Source organism: Rana temporaria, chromosome 2, assembly GCF_905171775.1.
Source record: "Rana temporaria chromosome 2, aRanTem1.1, whole genome shotgun sequence".
NCBI lineage: Eukaryota > Metazoa > Chordata > Amphibia > Anura > Ranidae > Rana > Rana temporaria.
This window is the reverse complement of record NC_053490.1, coordinates 538294447-538313290: the sequence shown is the minus strand read 5'-3', so window position 1 is coordinate 538313290 and position 18844 is coordinate 538294447. Positions and strand designations below refer to the sequence as shown.

The 18844-nt window shown below is 48.1% G+C and overlaps 1 protein-coding gene across 1 annotated transcript in view; it reads left to right on the top strand.

Moving 5' to 3' along the window:
- Nucleotides 1-927: 927 nt before the first annotated feature.
- The window catches only part of WDR3 (WD repeat domain 3), a gene marked incomplete at its 5' end in the record, with an annotated part of 33034 nt that continues 15117 nt past the window's right edge, over nt 928-18844 (top strand). The window contains 12 exon segments of the mRNA XM_040339223.1: nt 928-1046; nt 3427-3505; nt 3936-4031; nt 6493-6591; nt 6674-6775; nt 6981-7078; nt 10095-10193; nt 13008-13247; nt 13447-13540; nt 16314-16415; nt 16507-16592; nt 18681-18822. Of these exon segments, the coding sequence (XP_040195157.1) occupies nt 928-1046; nt 3427-3505; nt 3936-4031; nt 6493-6591; nt 6674-6775; nt 6981-7078; nt 10095-10193; nt 13008-13247; nt 13447-13540; nt 16314-16415; nt 16507-16592; nt 18681-18822 (1356 nt within the window).

Here is an 18844-nt window from a genome sequence, read left to right as displayed (position 1 = left end):
ATTTATTATAGCGAAAGCTAAAAAAAAATAGTTTTTGAATTTCAAAATTGTCGCTCTATTTTTTGTTTATAGCGCAAAAAATAAAAACCGCAGAGGTGATCAAATACCACCAAAAGAAATCTCTATTTGTGGAGAAAAAAAAGGACGCCAATTTTGTTTGGGTGCCACGTCGCACAATCGCGCAATTGTCAGTTAAAGCGACACAGCGCCGTATAGCAAAAAATGGCCTGGTCATTAAGGGGGCAAATCCTTCCGGTCCTTAAGTGGTTAACATCGGGGGGGGGGGGGAAGGAAAGAGGTTTAAATGTGTGCCTAGGTTGTGCTTACTTATTGTGGGGGGAGGTGCTTTGACTAGGTGGAAGGCAAAGATTGGTGTTCCTGCTTAGCAGAGACACAGGATCACTACCTTCCCCCCTCTGACAGAACGACAATCTGCCTTGTTTACATAGATTGTCGTTCTGCCTGTGTCCTGTGTAATCAGCGGGTGCCGCCAGACATCAAGTCCGTGGTACCCGCCGCTGGGCTCCCCCTGTGTATAATCACAGTGGCCCGGAAGTGTCAGGTCACGCACTAGGTACGTGATCTGGCGCCGAGCGGCTGCCCTGCCGCAGTACATGTACGGTGGGCGGTCCCCAACAGGCGCTTAAAGGAAACCTCTGCTGGCGTCACTATACCACCTATTAGGATGTTGGTTGCCTGGCTGTTGTGCTCATCCTCTGGCTTCAATATGTTCTAGGTCTATGTACTCAGAAATAAACTGAAGACATTGAATTGGCACAGCAGCCAGGGAAATGGTATTTTCAGAAGATCAGTCAGGACTAATGTAACGGAATGCTGTGTGTGGTATGTACAGTGTGTGGTTCTCCTTTGTGTTGTCAAAAAGTTGCATCATGGGAAATGACCGTTCCTCTCTTGCTCCTCCCCTAGGACACTGATGTCATAGTGTGGGACGTCATTAATGAGAGCGGATTGTACCGCCTACGAGGACACAAGGACGCCGTCACCCAAGCTTTGTTCCTGAAGGAGCGGAACCTTCTCATCACCAGGTACCCGAAAACGCCACACTACATTCACACCGGGGGCCCCACAGTCCAACTCCAGACACGTGGGGTAAAGGTGTTCAATATCTTACATTTGGTAATCGGCTACAGCCCAAGTAGAAAAGTCTCTGCAAAGAAGAACCCTTGGCCTCTGTGTGGAAGCAGTGGCCTCTTTGCAGAGAAGATCCCTTGGTCTCTGTTTAGAAGCAGTGGTCTCTTTGCAGAGAAGAAAACTTTCTCTCTGTGTAGAAGCAGTGGTCTCTTTATGTAGAGAAGACTCTTTGCTCTCTGTGTGGAAGCAGTAGTCTCTTCATAGAGAAGACCCTTGGTCTGTCTGGAAGCAGTGGCCTCTTTGTAGAGACGATCCCTTGGTATTTGTGTGGAAGCAGTGGCCTCTTTGTAGAGATGATCCCTTGGTCTCTTTTGTAGAAGCAGTGGTCTCTTTTTTTTGTAGAGAAGATCCCTTGCTCTCTGTGGAAGCAGTGGCTTCTTTGTAGAGAATATCCCTTGGTATTTGTGTGGAAGCAGTGGTCTCTCTAGAGAAGAGTCCTTGGTCTCTGTGTGGAAGCAGTGGTCTCTTGTAGAAGAGATCCCTTGCTCTCTATGGAAGCAGGGGCTTCTTTGAAGAGAAGAACCCTTGGTCTCTCTAAGGAAGCAGTGGTCTCTTTACAGAGAAGATCCATTGGTCTCTGTATAGAAGCATTGGCCTCTTTGTAGAGACGATCCATTGGTCTTTGTGGAAGCAGTGTCCTCTTTGTAGAGCAGACCCCTTGGTCTCTGTGGAAGCGGTGGTCTCTTTGTAGAGAAGATCCCTTTGGTCTCTGTGTGGAAGCGGTGTCCTCTTTGTAGAGACAATCCCTTTGGTCCCTGTGTGGAAGCAGTGGCCTCTTTGTAGAGACGATGCCTTGGTCTCTGTGTGGAAGCAGTGGTCTCTCTAGAGAAGAGTCCTTGCTCTCTGTGTGGAAGCAGTTGTCTCTTTTGTAGAGATGATCCCTTGGTCTCTTTTGTAGAGACGATCCCTTGGTCTCTGTGTGGAAGCAGTGGCCTCTTGTAGAGACGATCCCTTGGTATTTGTGTGGAAGCAGTGGTCTCTTTGTAGAGACGATCCCTTGCTCTCTGTGGAAGCAGTGACTTCTTTGCAGAGAAGATCCCTTGGTATTTGTGTGTGGAAGCAGTGGCCTCTTTATAGAGACGATCCCTTGGTCTCTTTTGTAGAGAAGATCCCTTGCTCTCTGTGGAAGCAGTGGTCTCTCTAGAGAAGAGTCCTTGCTCTCTGTGTGGAAGCAGTGGCCTCTTTGTAGAGACGATCCCTTGGTCTTTGTGTGGAAGCAGAGGCCTCTTTGCAGAGAAGACCCCTTGCTCTCTGTGTGGAAGCAGTGGTCTCTTTGTAGAGACGATCCCTTGGTCTTTGTGTGGAAGCAGAGGCCTCTTTGCAGAGAAGACCCCTTGCTCTCTGTGTGGAAGCAGTGGCCTCTTTGTAGAGACGATCCCTTGGTCTCTTTTGTAGAGAAGATCCCTTGCTCTCTGTGGAAGCAGTGGTCTCTCTAGAGAAGAGTCCTTGCTCTCTGTGTGGAAGCAGTGGCCTCTTTGTAGAGACGATGCCTTGGTCTCTGTGTGGAAGCAGTGGTCTCTCTAGAGAAGAGTCCTTGCTCTCTGTGTGGAAGCAGTTGTCTCTTTTGTAGAGATGATCCCTTGGTCTCTTTTGTAGAGAAGATCCCTTGCTCTCTGTGGAAGCAGTGGTCTCTCTAGAGAAGAGTCCTTGCTCTCTGTGTGGAAGCAGTGGCCTCTTTGTAGAGACGATCCCTTGGTCTTTGTGTGGAAGCAGAGGCCTCTTTGCAGAGAAGACCCCTTGCTCTCTGTGTGGAAGCAGTGGTCTCTTGTATAGGAGATCCCTTGCTCTATATGGAAGCAGTGGCTTCTTTGTAGAGAAGATCCCTTGGTATTTTGTGTGGAAGCAGTGGTCTCTTTGTAGAGAAGACCCCTTGCGCTCTGTGTGGAAGCAGTGGCCTTGTAGAGAAGAACCCTTAATCTGTTCCCTAATCAACCTACCCCCCACCCCCTCCACATCCCTTCTGCACAGAGTCAACTCTTTAGACTCTTTAATCAGCATGGGGCAGGAGCTTTGCTGATTGCAGAGCTATCGATTTGACTCTGCAGGGGGCATCTGACCACTGCAGAGAGCCCACTGCTTCCACACCATTTGTTTTTCTTTTTTCGATAAAAGGTTTAAACCGTATGAATAAAAACTGATCATTGTAAGCACCTCGGCAGTGTTCGGTGCTTTGTCCCCACTCTTGTAACTCACTTATGGAAATTAAAGAAATGTGAATACTTTGTATCAAATTTTTTTTATTTTTTTTACATCCTTGTTTTCTCCCCTCTGTAGTGGTAAAGACACGTTGGTGAAATGGTGGGACCTGGACACTCAGCACTGCTTCCAGACCATGGTGGGCCATCGCACGGAGGTAGGTGGAAGGGTTCTAGAGTGTGAGCTCTTGTGGTTAGATCCTGTACTGGAACTCCTAGAACTTCACAGTTCCGTAGTCTTCCACAGTCCCACCCCCATCAGTTCTTTTCTATGATGACCGTTCCTCCAAAGTGGCTCTACTTCCTGGTCTTGTCTCCGCCCCTCTCAATGATGTCATCATGTACGATGCAGGACCCAGACCACAGCAGGTCCTGCATTCTTACCTTGTGATGTAGAGGCCCCGCCCACATTCTGGTGGTGGCATGTGGGAGGACTATGGAGTAGTCTTGAATCATCCTGAAGTAAAACTTTATTTAATGCCAGGAGCTCTGCTTTAAGGAGAGGCTAAAATGAGAGAAGCTGTATAATGTAATATATATAATGTAAAATACTATATATGTCTAACTGCCGTTTGCTGCCCTTGTTAGGTTTGGGGTCTGACGGTTCTTTCAGAGGAGACTCGACTTCTCACCGGCTCAGCAGACAGCGAGCTGAGGGCGTGGAACATCTCCTATGTAGATGGGGTAAGTGACCCTGGACTGTCCTGTGTAGATGGGGGGGGGGGTAAGTGACCCCCCTGGACTGTCCTGTGTAGATGGGGGGGGGGTAAGTGACCCCCTGGACTGTCCTGTGTAGATGGGGGGGTAAGTGACCCCCCTGGACTGTCCTGTGTAGATGGGGGGGGGTAAGTGACCCCCTGGACTGTCCTGTGTAGATGGGGGGGGTAAGTGACCCCCTGGACTGTCCTGTGTAGATGGGGGGTAAGTGACCCCCTGGACTGTCCTGTGTAGATGGGGGGTAAGTGACCCCCTGGACTGTCCTGTGTAGATGGGGGGGGGTAAGTGACCCCCTGGACTGTCCTGTGTAGATGGGGGGGTAAGTGACCCCCTGGACTGTCCTGTGTAGATGGGGGGTAAGTGACCCCCTGGACTGTCCTGTGTAGATGGGGGGGGGTAAGTGACCCCCTGGACTGTCCTGTGTAGATGGGGGGGGGTAAGTGACCCCCTGGACTGTCCTGTGTAGATGGGGGGGGGGGGGGGTAAGTGACCCCCTGGACTGTCCTGTGTAGATGGGGGGGGGTAAGTGACCCCCTGGACTGTCCTGTGTAGATGGGGGGGGTAAGTGACCCCCTGGACTGTCCTGTGTAGATGGGGGGGTAAGTGACCCCCTGGACTGTCCTGTGTAGATGGGGGGGGGGTAAGTGACCCCCTGGACTGTCCTGTGTAGATGGGGGGGGTAAGTGACCCCCTGGACTGTCCTGTGTAGATGGGGGGGGGGTAAGTGACCCCCTGGACTGTCCTGTGTAGATGGGGGGGGGGTAAGTGACCCCCTGGACTGTCCTGTGTAGATGGGGGGGGGGGGGTAAGTGACCCCCTGGACTGTCCTGTGTAGATGGGGGGGGGGGGGTAAGTGACCCCCTGGACTGTCCTGTGTAGATGGGGGGGGGGGTAAGTGACCCCCTGGACTGTCCTGTGTAGATGGGGGGGGGGGAAGTGACCCCCTGGACTGTCCTGTGTAGATGGGGGGGGGTAAGTGACCCCCTGGACTGTCCTGTGTAGATGGGGAGGGTAAGTGACCCTGGACTGTTCTGTGTAGATGGGGGGGGGGGTAAGTGACCCTGGACTGTCCTGTGTAGATGGGGAGGGTAAGTGACCCTGGACTGTTCTGTGTAGATGGGGGGGGGGGGGGTAAGTGACCCTGGACTGTCCTGTGTAGATGGGGGGGGGGGGGGTAAGTGACCCTGGACTGTCCTGTGTAGATGGGGGGGGGGGTAAGTGACCCTGGACTGTCCTGTGTAGATGGGGGGGGGGGGTAAGTGACCCTGGACTGTCCTGTGTAGATGGGGGGGGGGTAAGTGACCCTGGACTGTCCTGTGTAGATGGGGGGGTAAGTGACCCTGGACTGTCCTGTGTAGATGGGGGGGGGGGGGGGTAAGTGACCCTGGACTGTCCTGTGTAGATGGGGGGGGGGGGTAAGTGACCCTGGACTGTCCTGTGTAGATGGGGGGGGGGGGGTAAGTGACCCTGGACTGTCCTGTGTAGATGGGGGGGGGGGTAAGTGACCCTGGACTGTCCTGTGTAGATGGGGGGGGGGGGTAAGTGACCCTGGACTGTCCTGTGTAGATGGGGGGGGGGGGGGTAAGTGACCCTGGACTGTCCTGTGTAGATGGGGGGGGGTAAGTGACCCTGGACTGTCCTGTGTAGATGGGGGGGGGGGTAAGTGACCCTGGACTGTCCTGTGTAGATGGGGGGGGGGGGGTAAGTGACCCTGGACTGTCCTGTGTAGATGGGGGGGGGTAAGTGACCCTGGACTGTCCTGTGTAGATGGGGGGGGGGTAAGTGACCCTGGACTGTCCTGTGTAGATGGGGGGGGGGTAAGTGACCCTGGACTGTCCTGTGTAGATGGGGGGGGGGGGTAAGTGACCCTGGACTGTCCTGTGTAGATGGGGGGGGGTGTAAGTGACCCTGGACTGTCCTGTGTAGATGGGGGGGGGTGTAAGTGACCCTGGACTGTCCTGTGTAGATGGGGGGGGGGTGTAAGTGACCCTGGACTGTCCTGTGTAGATGGGGGGGGGTGTAAGTGACCCTGGGCACCCAAGAGCTGGCCACCCCTAAGCCCTGGCTGTCCCCCTAAACGGCGCCCAAACACTGGCCAGCCCATGAGCGCTAACCAGCGCCCCCCTGACGGGCACCACCGCCCGCTTGACTAGGAATGTAGCATTTAGGGCATAGGTCGGAGTAGGCAACCTTGAGGACAGCGAGCATTGAGGGCACATGTCGGGGCAGGCTGCGTTGAGGCGCACATGTCGGGGCAGGCTGCGTTGAGGCGCACAGGTCGGGGGCAGGCTGCGCTGAGGGCACACTTCAGGTCACAAAGGAAGATGGGAGTATGTATTACTCTTGCTTCTGCTTTCGCCTTTTCTCTTCTGCTCTGATCCCCCCCCCATTATGTGTGTTGATGGTTTCCTCCATTCTGTCCACACAGCATGAAAACTCAGAGGAGCCTCAGGTGAAAAAATCTAAAGTTCCTTCTGCAGAGGTGGAAGATGATGAGGAGGAAGGGAAGGAGGAGGCGACAGAGGAGGTAAGTGAAGGGCCCGGGGCCCCTGGGAACTGTCCATCTTCGCAGAATTCTATAGCCAATCATCATCTGCTTCTGTTTTCAGCGCATCCTGACCTGCCGGCGCTACGGATCCATCATGAGGGAAGGGAGGGACCGAGTGGTGACTCTGGGGACCGACCGTACTAGAAGGTTCCTGGCTTGTCATGTGAGTTCCCGACGCCTCTGAAAATGGGCGGAGCTGTGGTATCGTCTGACGTCATAAGGAGCGTTTCGCCCCTTTTATTCTTTTTATGTCCGTTTTTTTCAATCATGGAGGCTCAGCATCGCATGTGGGCGTTGGCTATGCAAATACAGCCTGCCTAGGAAACGCCCACTTCTCCAGACTGACTCCTCCCATTGTCTGTGTGCAGGGCAACGACTCCCAGCTGGAGATCTTCTGTGTTCTGAATGAGAATGAGATTGGCAAGAAGATGGAGAAGAAGCTGAAACGGGCCAAGAAGAAAGTGAAGTAAGTGTCGGCGGGAGGGAGACCGACTATAAAGGTTCAATGCTGGGAGGAGCCATCCGGTGCGGTGGGGGGTGGGGGAGCCGCCGTGCTGGTGGAGAATCAGTGTTGGGTGCCACGGCTGTGGTGTAGTACAGGAGTGCGGAGGAGGGGCAGAAAAGAGGCTCTCTGATTTCATTCTAATGAGAACTAGAACTCATTCCCCTCTAAATTCTACAAGTACTAAAATAATACCCGGCGATCTGCCGGAAATCCTGTGAGCTCCCAGTTCCTGTAGTGAGCCGACAACGCTGCCTCTGCTGCCCTATAATGCCAAGCAGTGTTGTCAGCCTACATAACTCCTCCCATCCCGCCCCTCTCTTGCCCTCTACATAACTCCTCCCATCCCTGCCCTCTCTATCTACAGAATTTCTCAAATTTCTGCCACTCTGTCCCCTACATAACTCCTCCCATCCCCTGTCCCCCTCTACATAACTCCTCCCTTCTCTATCCCCTGCCTCTCTCTGTCTCCCTACCCAACTCCTCCCCTCTCTGTCTCCCTACCCAACTCCTCCCCTCTCTGTCTCCCTACCTAACTCCTCCCCTGTCTGCCTCCCTACCTAACTCCTCCCTATCCCCTGTCTGTCTGTCTCGCTACCTAACTCCTCCCTATCCCCTGTCTGTCTGTCTCGCTACCTAACTCCTCCCCATCCCCTGTCTGTCTGTCTCGCTACCTAACTCCTCCCCATCCCCTGTCTGTCTGTCTCGCTACCTAACTCCTCCCCATCCCCTGTCTGTCTGTCTCGCTACCTAACTCCTCCCCATCCCCTGTCTGTCTGTCTCGCTACCTAACTCCTCCCCATCCCCTGTCTGTCTGTCTCGCTACCTAACTCCTCCCCATCCCCTGTCTGTCTGTCTCGCTACCTAACTCCTCCCCATCCCCTGTCTGTCTGTCTCGCTACCTAACTCCTCCCCATCCCCTGTCTGTCTGTCTCGCTACCTAACTCCTCCCTATCCCCTGTCTGTCTGTCTCGCTACCTAACTCCTCCCCATCCCCTGTCTGTCTGTCTCCCTACCTAACTCCTCCCCATCCCCTGTCTGTCTGTCTCGCTACCTAACTCCTCCCCATCCCCTGTCTGTCTGTCTCGCTACCTAACTCCTCCCCATCCCCTGTCTGTCTGTCTCGCTACCTAACTCCTCCCCATCCCCTGTCTGTCTGTCTCGCTACCTAACTCTTCCCCATCCCCTGTCTGTCTGTCTCGCTACCTAACTCCTCCCCATCCCCTGTCTGTCTGTCTCGCTACCTAACTCCTCCCCATCCCCTGTCTGTCTCCCTACCTAACTCCTCCCATCCCCTGTCTGTCTCCCTACCTAACTCCTCCCATCCCCTGTCTGTCTCCCTCTACATAACTCCTCCCTTCTCTGGCCCCCTCTACATAACTCCTTCCATCCCCTGCCTCTCTCTGCCCCTCTGCATAACTCCTCCCCTTTCGGTCCCTCTACATAACTCCTCCCATACCCTGCCCCTCTCTGTCCCTCTACATAACTCCTATCTTTCCGCCCCTCTCTGTTCCCCTTCATAGCTCCTCCCATCTTCCGCCCCTCTCTGTCCCTCTACATAACTCCTACCATCCCATATCCCTGTACATAACTCCTCCCATCCCCTGCCCCTCTGTTCCCCTACATAGCTCCTCCCATCTTCCGTCTCTCTGCATAACTCCTCCCATCTCTCGCCCCATAAATGCATTAATTTTCTTTCCCAGCAAAATCATGCTTCTGCATTAACTCCCAGCAGCCCACACACGCACACTGTATACGGGGCAATGGCTCTCGGGTGGCGTAGTTCTGGGGGCGTGCCTCCATGCAGCCGCTCCTGCGGCAAGAGGAGTAATAAGAGCGGTTTCTCACTGCAGGGATAAAGTAAAAGTAGAACAAAAATGTCAGGCCGTGATTTTGAGGGAGAAGGACGCTTGGGAGTAAATTTGGGGGAGGGGTCTGGACGTGCACAGTAAGGCGACGTCCTCTGGCTGCTGTGACAATCGGTGACTCTGAAGGAAAATAATTTTTACAGATTGTGGAGACATAAATTGTTACCGGTATAGAAGGATGAGCCCGGGAAATGTGGCTGCAGCAAAGTCAGGGAGGTCCTTCTAGCAGCCAATCGGACAGCAGCTGTCTTTTATCCGGTACAGTTAGAAAATGACAGCTGACCTATGATTGGCTGTCTCTTCTTTTTATATAAATTAGACACCTGGTAGTATTAATGAGCGTACACAATGGGCCAGATTCACAGAAGAAGTACGCCGGAGTATCTGCTGATACTCCGGCGTACTTTCAAATTTGCCGCGTCGTATCTTTATTTGTCATTCACAAACAAAGATACGACGGCTTTTGGCTAAGATCCGACAGGCGTACGGCTTCGGATCTTAGGTGTAATTTTCCGGCGGCCGCTGGGTGGAGTTTGCGTCGTTTTCCAGCGTCGGGTGTGCAAATTAGCTGATTACGGCGATCCACGAAGATACGCGCGTTCGTCGCAATCTCTTACGTCGTCGCTAGTCGGCTTTTCCCATCGTAAAGTTAACAGTGCTATTTAGATGGTGTAAAATTACACCATCCATGTTAAAGTATGGCCGTCGTTCCTGCGTCGAATTTTTAAATTTATTTATTTTTATTTTATTTTTTGCGTAAGACGTCCGGGAATACGAAAGTACGTTACGCACGTTGCCGTTTAAAAAACACGTCAGGGCGCCGTAATTTCGCGCAAGGCACGGCGGGAAATTTCCTAACGGAGCATGCGCAGAACGTTCGGCGCGGGAACGCGCCTAATTTAAATGGTACACGCCCCATTTGATTTAGGCGGGCTTGCTGCCGGACGGCTTTACGCTACGCCGCCGCAAGTTTACAGGCAAGTGCTTTGTGAATCACGCACTTACGCCGAAAACTTGCGGCGGCGTAACGTAAAGGGGATACGTTACGCCGCCGTAGATATTCGTGAATCTGGCCCAGTGTGTGTAGACAGTAATGTTTTTGAATTTTTCAGACCGAAGGAAGGGGAGGAGCCAGAAGAGGTGACGGTGGAGAGGACGCTCCAAGACGAAATTCAGAAGCTCACCAACGTCAAGGCCTCCTCAAAAATCAAGTAAGAAGACGCAAAGGGGGTTTAAAAAAAATGGTGTAATTATTTGCAAAGCTGCGTGTACTGTCCATTCGTTCTGTGTAAAATAAAACGCTATAGGGAGAGCGTCCATAAATAAAATAAAAATAAAATGTATAAATATATAGGAGAGAAATAGGTGCTAATAGACTGCGGGAAACTAGCTAAAAAAGATGAGATTAACCACTTAACACCCGCCGCACGACTATTTACTTAGTAATATAATTAGTAAAAAATATTGAATTTTTTTCAAAATTGTCGCTCTATTTTTGTTTATAGCGCAAAAAATAAAAACCGCAGAGGTGATCAAATACCACCAAAAGAAAGCTCTATTTGTGGGGAAAAAAGGACGCCAATTTTGTTTGGGAGCCACGTCGCACGACCGCGCAATTGTCAGTTAAAGCGACGCAGTGCCGAATCGCAAAACCTGGCCTGGGCATTTTTTTAATGTAGGAGAGAAATAGACTGCAGAAAAATAGACGAGAGAAAAAAAAAATACATTTTTAATAAATGTATAAGAATAAAAAAATATATAATAAACATATAACGTAGAAATAGGTGCTAATAGACTGCAGGAAACTAGCTAAAAAAGATGAGATAATAAATAAATAAATAAAAATAAATAAATAAATTATTATAAATATAAAAACATTTTGAATAAATGTATAAGAATAAAAAATAATAAACATAGCACAGAGAAGTTGGTGCTAATAGACTGCAGGAAACTAGCCAAAAGAGAAGAAAATATAAATAAATAAATGAATAAAAAACATTTTTTTAGGAGAGAAATAAGTGCGAATAGACTGCAGAAAACTAGCTAAAAAAGATGAGATTAAAAATAAATCAATAAAAATAAATATAATTATAAAAACATTTTGAATAAATGTATAAGAATAAAATAAAAAATAATAAACATATAACAGAGAAATTGGTGCTAATAGACTGCAGGAAACTAGACCAGAGAGAAGAAAAAATTTATTAAAAAAATAAAAGTAATTTTGTAAGAGAGAAATGGGTGCAAATAGACTGCAGGAAACTAGCCAGGAGAAAAAAAAATGAATAACATTTTTTAATGTAGGAGAGAAATAGACTGCAGGAAACTAGACAAGAGAGAAGAAAATATATAAATAAATGAATTAAAAAAAAAAATAAAAAAAAAAAAAATTAGGAGGTGCGAATAGACTGCAGGAAACTAGCTAAAAAAGATGAGATAATAAATAAATAAAAATAAATTATTATAAATATAAAAACAAGAGAAATAGGTGCAAATAGACTGCAGGAAACTAGCCAAGAGAGAAGAAAAAATTAACGTTTTTAATGTAGGAGAGAAATAGACTGCAGAAAAAAAGACGAGAGAGAAAAAATAAATACATTTTGAATAAATGTATAAGAATAAAATAAAAAATGTAATAAACATATAACGGAGAAATAGGTGCCAATAGACTGCAGGAAACTAGACAAGAGAGAAGAAAATATAAATAAATGAATTAAAAAAAATAAAATTAGGAGGTGTGAATAGACTGCAGGAAACTAGCTAAAAAAGATGAGATTAAAAATAAATAACAATAAATCAATAAATTATTATAAATATAAAAACAAGATAAATGGGTGCTAATAGACTGCAGGAAACTAGCCAAGAGAGAAGAAAAAATTAATAACATTTTTTAATGTAGGAGCGAAATAGACTGCAGAAAAATAGACGAGCGAGAAAAAAATAAATACATTTTGAATAAATGTATAAGAATAAAAAAATATATAATAAACATATAGCGTAGAAATTTGTGCCAATGGACTAAAGGAAACTAGACAAGAGAGAAGAAAATATAAATAAATGAATAAAAAATTAGGAGGTGCGAATAGAATGCAGGAAACTAGCTAAAAAAGATGAGATAATAAATAAATAAAAATAAATTATTATAAATATAAAAACAAGAGAAATGGGTGCTAATAGACTGCAGGAAACTAGCTAAAAGAGAATAAAAAATAAAAAAATTTTAGGAGAGAAATAAGTGCGAATAGACTGCAGGAAACTAGCTTAAAAAAATGAAAAAATAAAAATCAATACATTTTTATAATTTATAATAACGAGAGAAATGGGTGCTAATAGACTGCAAGAAACTAGCCAGGAGAAAAAAAAATAATGTAGGAGGGAAATAGGTGCTAATAGACTGCAGGAGACTAGCTGAGTGAGAAAAAATTGTTTTTGAATAAATGTATAATAAAAAAAAATAATAAAAAAAATTATATTAAACCTATAACAGAGAAATAGGTGCTAATAGACTGCAGGAAACTAGCTAAGCGAAAAAATAAATAACGTCACTTCAGTTACAAAATCTGACGGGTTGCCTAATCTGACGGAACACCGGCGGTCATCCATTGCCCGGCACTCGCTCATCGGCTTCTGCTGTAACTAATCACAGCAGAAGCGGCGCACACGCACGCCCCCTACCCGGGAGAGCCGAGTGGTGTGTGTATAATATATAATGTGTGTGTGTGTATATAATATGTAATTCTGCACCCCCACCCCACACTCTAGCAGTAAAGCGATAACTGAAAATGTAAAGAACATTCGACCACAAGAGGGAATAGCCTAAGAACATTTGATTACGACATATTTTTTTTTTTTTTACAACCTTTAGTTCTTTCACACAGAATGAACGTACATGTAATGTCGCTGGACAAATCGCTAGGTCATTTTTTTTATTTTTTGTTTTCATAAATGCACCCCCTAGTATTGTGTTTTTGCTCCTTTCGGTGTAACATCTGAATGACGTTTTGCGCCATTTTCTTCTCCCGCAGATCATGTGACCTGCTGACATGCGGCACGGCGGAGCTGAAGGTGGTGGTCTTGCTCCAGAACAACAGCGTGGAGTGTTTCACGCTCCCGGCGGACCCGTCCCAGCCCGGCCCCATCGAGTGCAACAAGAGCGCCCGGCTCACCCTCGGGGGTCATCGCAGCGACGTGCGCACTCTGACGTTCAGCTCGGATAATATCGCCGTGCTTTCGGCGTCCGCCGAGTCTGCCAAAGTCTGGAACAGGTAAAAGTCGCCTTTCATAGGGGGTCATTTTATTTATATTTTTTTATTGGTTATTCCCCGGTTGTGCTTTATTACCCCCCACCGTCTAGGATCAGTACGGTCGCTTGAATCCAACTGATATTCATTTCTTTTCACGATTGGCTGCTTCTGATGTCACAAAGTATGGCGGTGACGTCATTTGTATTTTCTCTTTCTGTAGATCAACATTGCAGTGCATCCGGACGATGATGTGCGAATACGCCCTCTGCTCGCTCTTTGTACCGGGAGACCGGCACGTCATTGTGGGGACCAAGGTGAGTCCGCCATGTCGCCCCCCCCATGTCACGTTCCGTCCTCTGTTCACGGCATGCCAAGCTTTATATATACAGATTTCTCTTGGAGGCGCTCTTTGCAGCATTTTCTCTACACTCACTGCTCTGTGTGAGAAGTATGCTGCACTTGTTGTTTAACCACTTCCATACCGGGGGGCACTTACGCACCTTCCTGCCCAAACCAATTTTCAGCTTTCAGCGCTGTCGCACTTTGAATGGCAATTGCGCGGTCGTGCTACACTGTACCCAAACAAAATTGGCTTCCTTTTTTCCCCACAGATAGAGCTTTCTTTTGGTGGTATTTGATCACCTCTGCGTTTTTTTAGTTGTTGCGCAAAAAAAAAAAAAAAAAGACTGAAAATTTTGAAAAAAATATACGTTTTTATTTTTTTCTGTTAATTTTTTTGTAAATAAGTAAGTTTTCTCTTTCAATTATGGGCACTGATATGGCGGCACTGATGGGCACCGATGAGATGGCACTGATGGACATCAATGAGGTAGTACTGACAGGCACAGATAGGCGGGAATGATGGGCACACATAGGCGGCACTGATGGGCACTCATGGGCGGCACTGGTGGACACTGTGGGGTGGCACTGGTGGACACTGTGGGGTGGCACTGGTGGACACTGTGGGGTGGCACTGGTGGACACTGTGGGGTGGCACTGGTGGACACTGTGGGGTGGCACTGGTGGACACTGTGGGGTGGCACTGATTTACCCATGTTGCCAGTCAGTGCCCATTTGTGGGCACTGATTGGCATCTTTTTTTTTTTTTTTTTGCCTTTCCCTGGTCCAGGGTGGGCTTCCCTGGTGGTCCAGTGTGGCGATCCGAGGGGGGGCTGCGCTGATAAACAATCAGCGCGAACCCCCCCTGTCAGGAGAGCCGCCGATCGGCTCTCCTCTACTCATGTCTGTCAGACGCGAGTGAGGAAGAGCCATCAACGGCTCTTCCTGTTTACATTGTGATCAGCCGTGATTGGACACGGCTGATCACGTGGTAAAGAGTCTCCGTGAGAGACTCTTTACCTTGATCGGTGTTGCGGGGGGTCAGACTGACACCCTGCAACAACGATCGCTGCGATGCGCACCCCCGGGGGAGCGCAGCGGCTCAGAATCCTGAGGACGTCATATGACGTCCACTCAGGATTCTACAACCACTTTGCCGACGTCAATTTGTCATTGGCGGGCGGCAAGTGGTTAACTTTTTTTTTTTTTTTTTTTTCTATTACCCACCTCCATACCGGGCCTATGCTGACACTTCTCTCCTACATGTAAAAAAATCATCATTTTTCTTTTGCTAGAAAATTACTTAGGACCCCCCAAACATTGTATATATTTTTTTTTTTTAGCAGAGACCCCCGAGGAATAAAATGGCTGTCGTTGCTACTTTTTTATGTTCCACATTATTTGCACAGCAATTTTTCAAACGCATGTTTTTTTTTTTTTTCATGGATTAAAAAAATATAACAAAACAGCAAAGTTAGCCCAATTTTCTTTGCATAATGTGAAAGATTATGTTACGCCGAGTAAATAGACACCCAACTTATCACTCTTTTAAAATTGCGCACACTTGTGAAATGGCGCCAAACTTTGGTAGTTCTAATAGGTAGATTCAGTAAGAGTTAGGCCGGCTTATCAGTAGATAAGCCGACCTAACTCAGAATCTACGCCGACCTAAGTTTAAGCATATGCTCAAACAGAGATACGCTTAAACATATCTAAGGCACAACGGCTTACGCCGTCCTATCTTAGATTGCAATTTTCCGGATGGCCGCTAGGTGGCGCTTCCATTGCGGTCGACGTAGAATATGTAAATGAGAAGATACGCCGATTCACGAACGTACGCCCGGCCGCCGCAGTCGATTTACGCCGTTTCCGTAAGGCCTTAGGCGGCCTAAAGTTATTCCACCTATTAGGTGGAATAACAATGTTAAAGTATGGCCGCCGTTCCCGCCGCGAGGTTCGAATTTTTTACAACGTTTGCGTAAGTCGTCCGCAAATCGGGAATTACGTCCACGTCGAAATCAATAGGCCCGTACGGCGTACTTAGCCGCAATGCGCACTGGGAAATGTAGGCGCATGCGCAGTAGCCAAAAAACGTGAGGTCAAGCCTCATTACCATACAACACGCCTCCCTCCTAGACATTTGAATCCGCCGCCCTTACGCCCGCCCGATTTAAGCTACGCCGCCGTATATTAGCAGGCAAGTACATTGAGAATCATGTACTTGCCTCGCTAACTTATGGCGGCGTAGCTTAAATTCCTTAAGCTACGCCGCCGCAAAGTTAGGTCAAGGTACCTGAATCTACCTATAAGTCTCCATAGTCGACGCTTACATTTTTTTTTTTTTTTTACAGGTTACCAGTTTTGAGTTAGAGGAGGTCTAGTGCTAGAATTATTGCTCTCGCTCTTAACGCACGCAGCGATACCTCACAAATGCGACGCTTTTTACATATGCAGGCTTTTTTTGTTTTATTTTACTTTAAAATAAAGTTTTACACCTTTTTCTCTTTACATTTTTTTTTAAACATCCCCCCCCCCCATCTCTATTTCAGGCTAGAAAGATTGAAATAAAAAAAAAAAAACATCTTTCTTTCCTCTGCGTCAGGGCGGTTCAGATAAAACGGAAGCCCTGTTAAATAGGACTGTGTGTGTGTGTGTGTGTGTGTGTGTGTGTGTGTGTGTGTGTGTGTGTACGCAATGCCTCGTCACGCTTTTCTTGTATAAAACATTTTGTCTTTTTGTGTTTTTCAGTCTGGGAAGCTGCAGCTGTTTGATTTGTCCTCTGGGAATGAGATGGACTCGATACCCGCCCACGAAGGGGCGTTGTGGTCCATTTCCCTGTCACCTGACCAGGTAATGTGTTGGGGTAGAGGAGGCAGGAACTGGGGTCGCCCCATGTCACCAGTCGGATATTTTATGATCATCTCTCCTGTTCTATTTTCAGAGAGGATTTGTGACCGGAGGCGCTGATAAAGCTGTGAAGTTCTGGGAGTTTGAATTGGTCAATGATGACTCTGAGGCTCAAAGCAGGTGAGAATCCTGGCCGTGGGTTGTATGGAAGGTATCTACAGGAGGTGATGAGAAAATCTAAGATTCAGGCCCTGGGGGTTTAGATCCGGTGCACGGGGTGTTGTAGTGTTTATCTGCGGGCGGAGGGCATAGGTGTCCTGTCCAGCCCCTCTGCCAGGGGTTGACTATGTCTGGTCTAACCCTTCCCAACTTTACAGATTTTTTATTTTTTTTTGCATTGTAAGCGTCCTTCATGGATATCTGTATTAGCAGACCTCAGGGGTGTATGCCATGTCCTAGGAGAATGGATCTATTGTATCAGCAGACCTCAAAGGAGTCTGTCCTTGGAGAACAGATCTTCTGTATTAGCAGACCTCAGGGGTGTTCCCTTTCCTAGGAGAACAGATCTTCTGTATTAGCAGACTTCGGGGGTGTTCCCTGTCATAGGAGAATAGATCTGTATTAGCAGACCTCAGGGGTGTATGCCATGTCCTAGGAGAACAGATCTTCTGTATTAGCAGACCTCAAAGGAGTCTGTCCTTGGAGAACAGATCTTCTGTATTAGCAGACCTCGGGCGGTGTTCCCTGTCCTAGGAGAATAGATCTGTATTGGCAGACCTCGGGGGTGTTCCCTGTCCTAGGAGAATAGATCTGTATTAGCAGACCTCGGGGGTGTTCCCTGTCCTAGGAGAATAGATCTGTATTAGCAGACCTCGGGGGTGTTCCCTGTCCTAGGAGAATAGATCTGTATTAGCAGACCTCGGGGGTGTTCCCTGTCCTAGGAGAATAGATCTGTATTAGCAGACCTCGGGGGTGTTCCCTGTCCTAGGAGAATAGATCTGTATTAGCAGACCTCGGGGGTGTTCCCTGTCCTAGGAGAATAGATCTGTATTAGCAGACCTCGGGGGTGTTCCCTGTCCTAGGAGAATAGATCTGTATTAGCAGACCTCGGGGGTGTTCCCTGTCCTAGGAGAATAGATCTGTATTAGCAGACCTCGGGGGTGTTCCCTGTCCTAGGAGAATAGATCTGTATTAGCAGACCTCGGGGGTGTTCCCTGTCCTAGGAGAATAGATCTGTATTAGCAGACCTCGGGGGTGTTCCCTGTTCTAGGGGAATAGATCTGTATTAGCAGACCTCGGGGGTGTTCCCTGTCCTAGGGGAATAGATCTGTCTTAGCAGACCTCGGGGGTGTTCCCTGTCCTAGGAGAATAGATCTTCTGTATTAGCAGAACTCTGGGGTGTTCCCTGTCCTAGGAGAATAGATCTTCTGTATTAGCAGACCTCGGGGGTGTTCCCTGTTCTAGGGGAATAGATCTGTATTAGCAGACCTCGGGGGTGTTCCCTGTCCTAGGGGAATAGATCTGTCTTAGCAGACCTCGGGGGTGTTCCCTGTCCTAGGGGAATAGATCTCCTCTGTCGGCAGACATCAGGGGTGTTTCCTTTCCTAAAAGAATGGATCTTTTGTATCGGCAGACCTCAGGGGTGTTCCCTTTACTATGAGAATAGATCTTCTGTATTAGCAGACCTCAGGGGTGTTCCCTCTCCTAGGAGAATAGATCTTCTGTATTAGAAGACCTCAGGGGTGTCGTTCAATACAGCAGATCTATTCTCCTAGGACAGTGAACAACACCCCTGAGGTCTGCTAATACAGAAGATCTATTCTCATAGTAAAGGGAACACCCCTGAGGTCCTCCAATACAGCAGATCTATTCTCCTAGGACAGTGGAGGACCTCAGGGGTGTTCCCTTTTACTATGAGAATAGATATTTTGTAATAGCAAACCTCAGAGGTGTTGCCTCTCCTAAGAGAATAGATCTTCTGTATTGGCAGACCTCAGGGGTGTATGCCCTATCCTAGTAGGAAGAGCACCAAAGAAAGTAACAGGAGTTTGGCTTTATATGTCGATGTATAGGGTTGTACCAGACTAGAGTCTTCCTTCACCCATCATTTGGGAAGATGTAATTGGTTGGAGGATTAGTTCATCCTGCAGACAATTTGGTAGATAAGGATTGGTGGAGAACGGAATTCAGTAATCCATGGAGCTGTGCTGTGTCGTCGTCGTTCCCCCCCCCCCATGAACGAATTAATAATTTCCACCCCCTCTCCAGCCGCCGCCTGTCGGTGAAGCCGGCTCGCGTGTTGCAGATGGACGAGGATGTGCTGTGCGTGCGTTATAGTCCGGACGGCCGTCTCCTCGCCGTGTCTCTGCTGGATTGCACAGTGAAAATCTTCTTTGTGGACACATTGAAGGTAAAGCCGGCCCCCGAGGAAT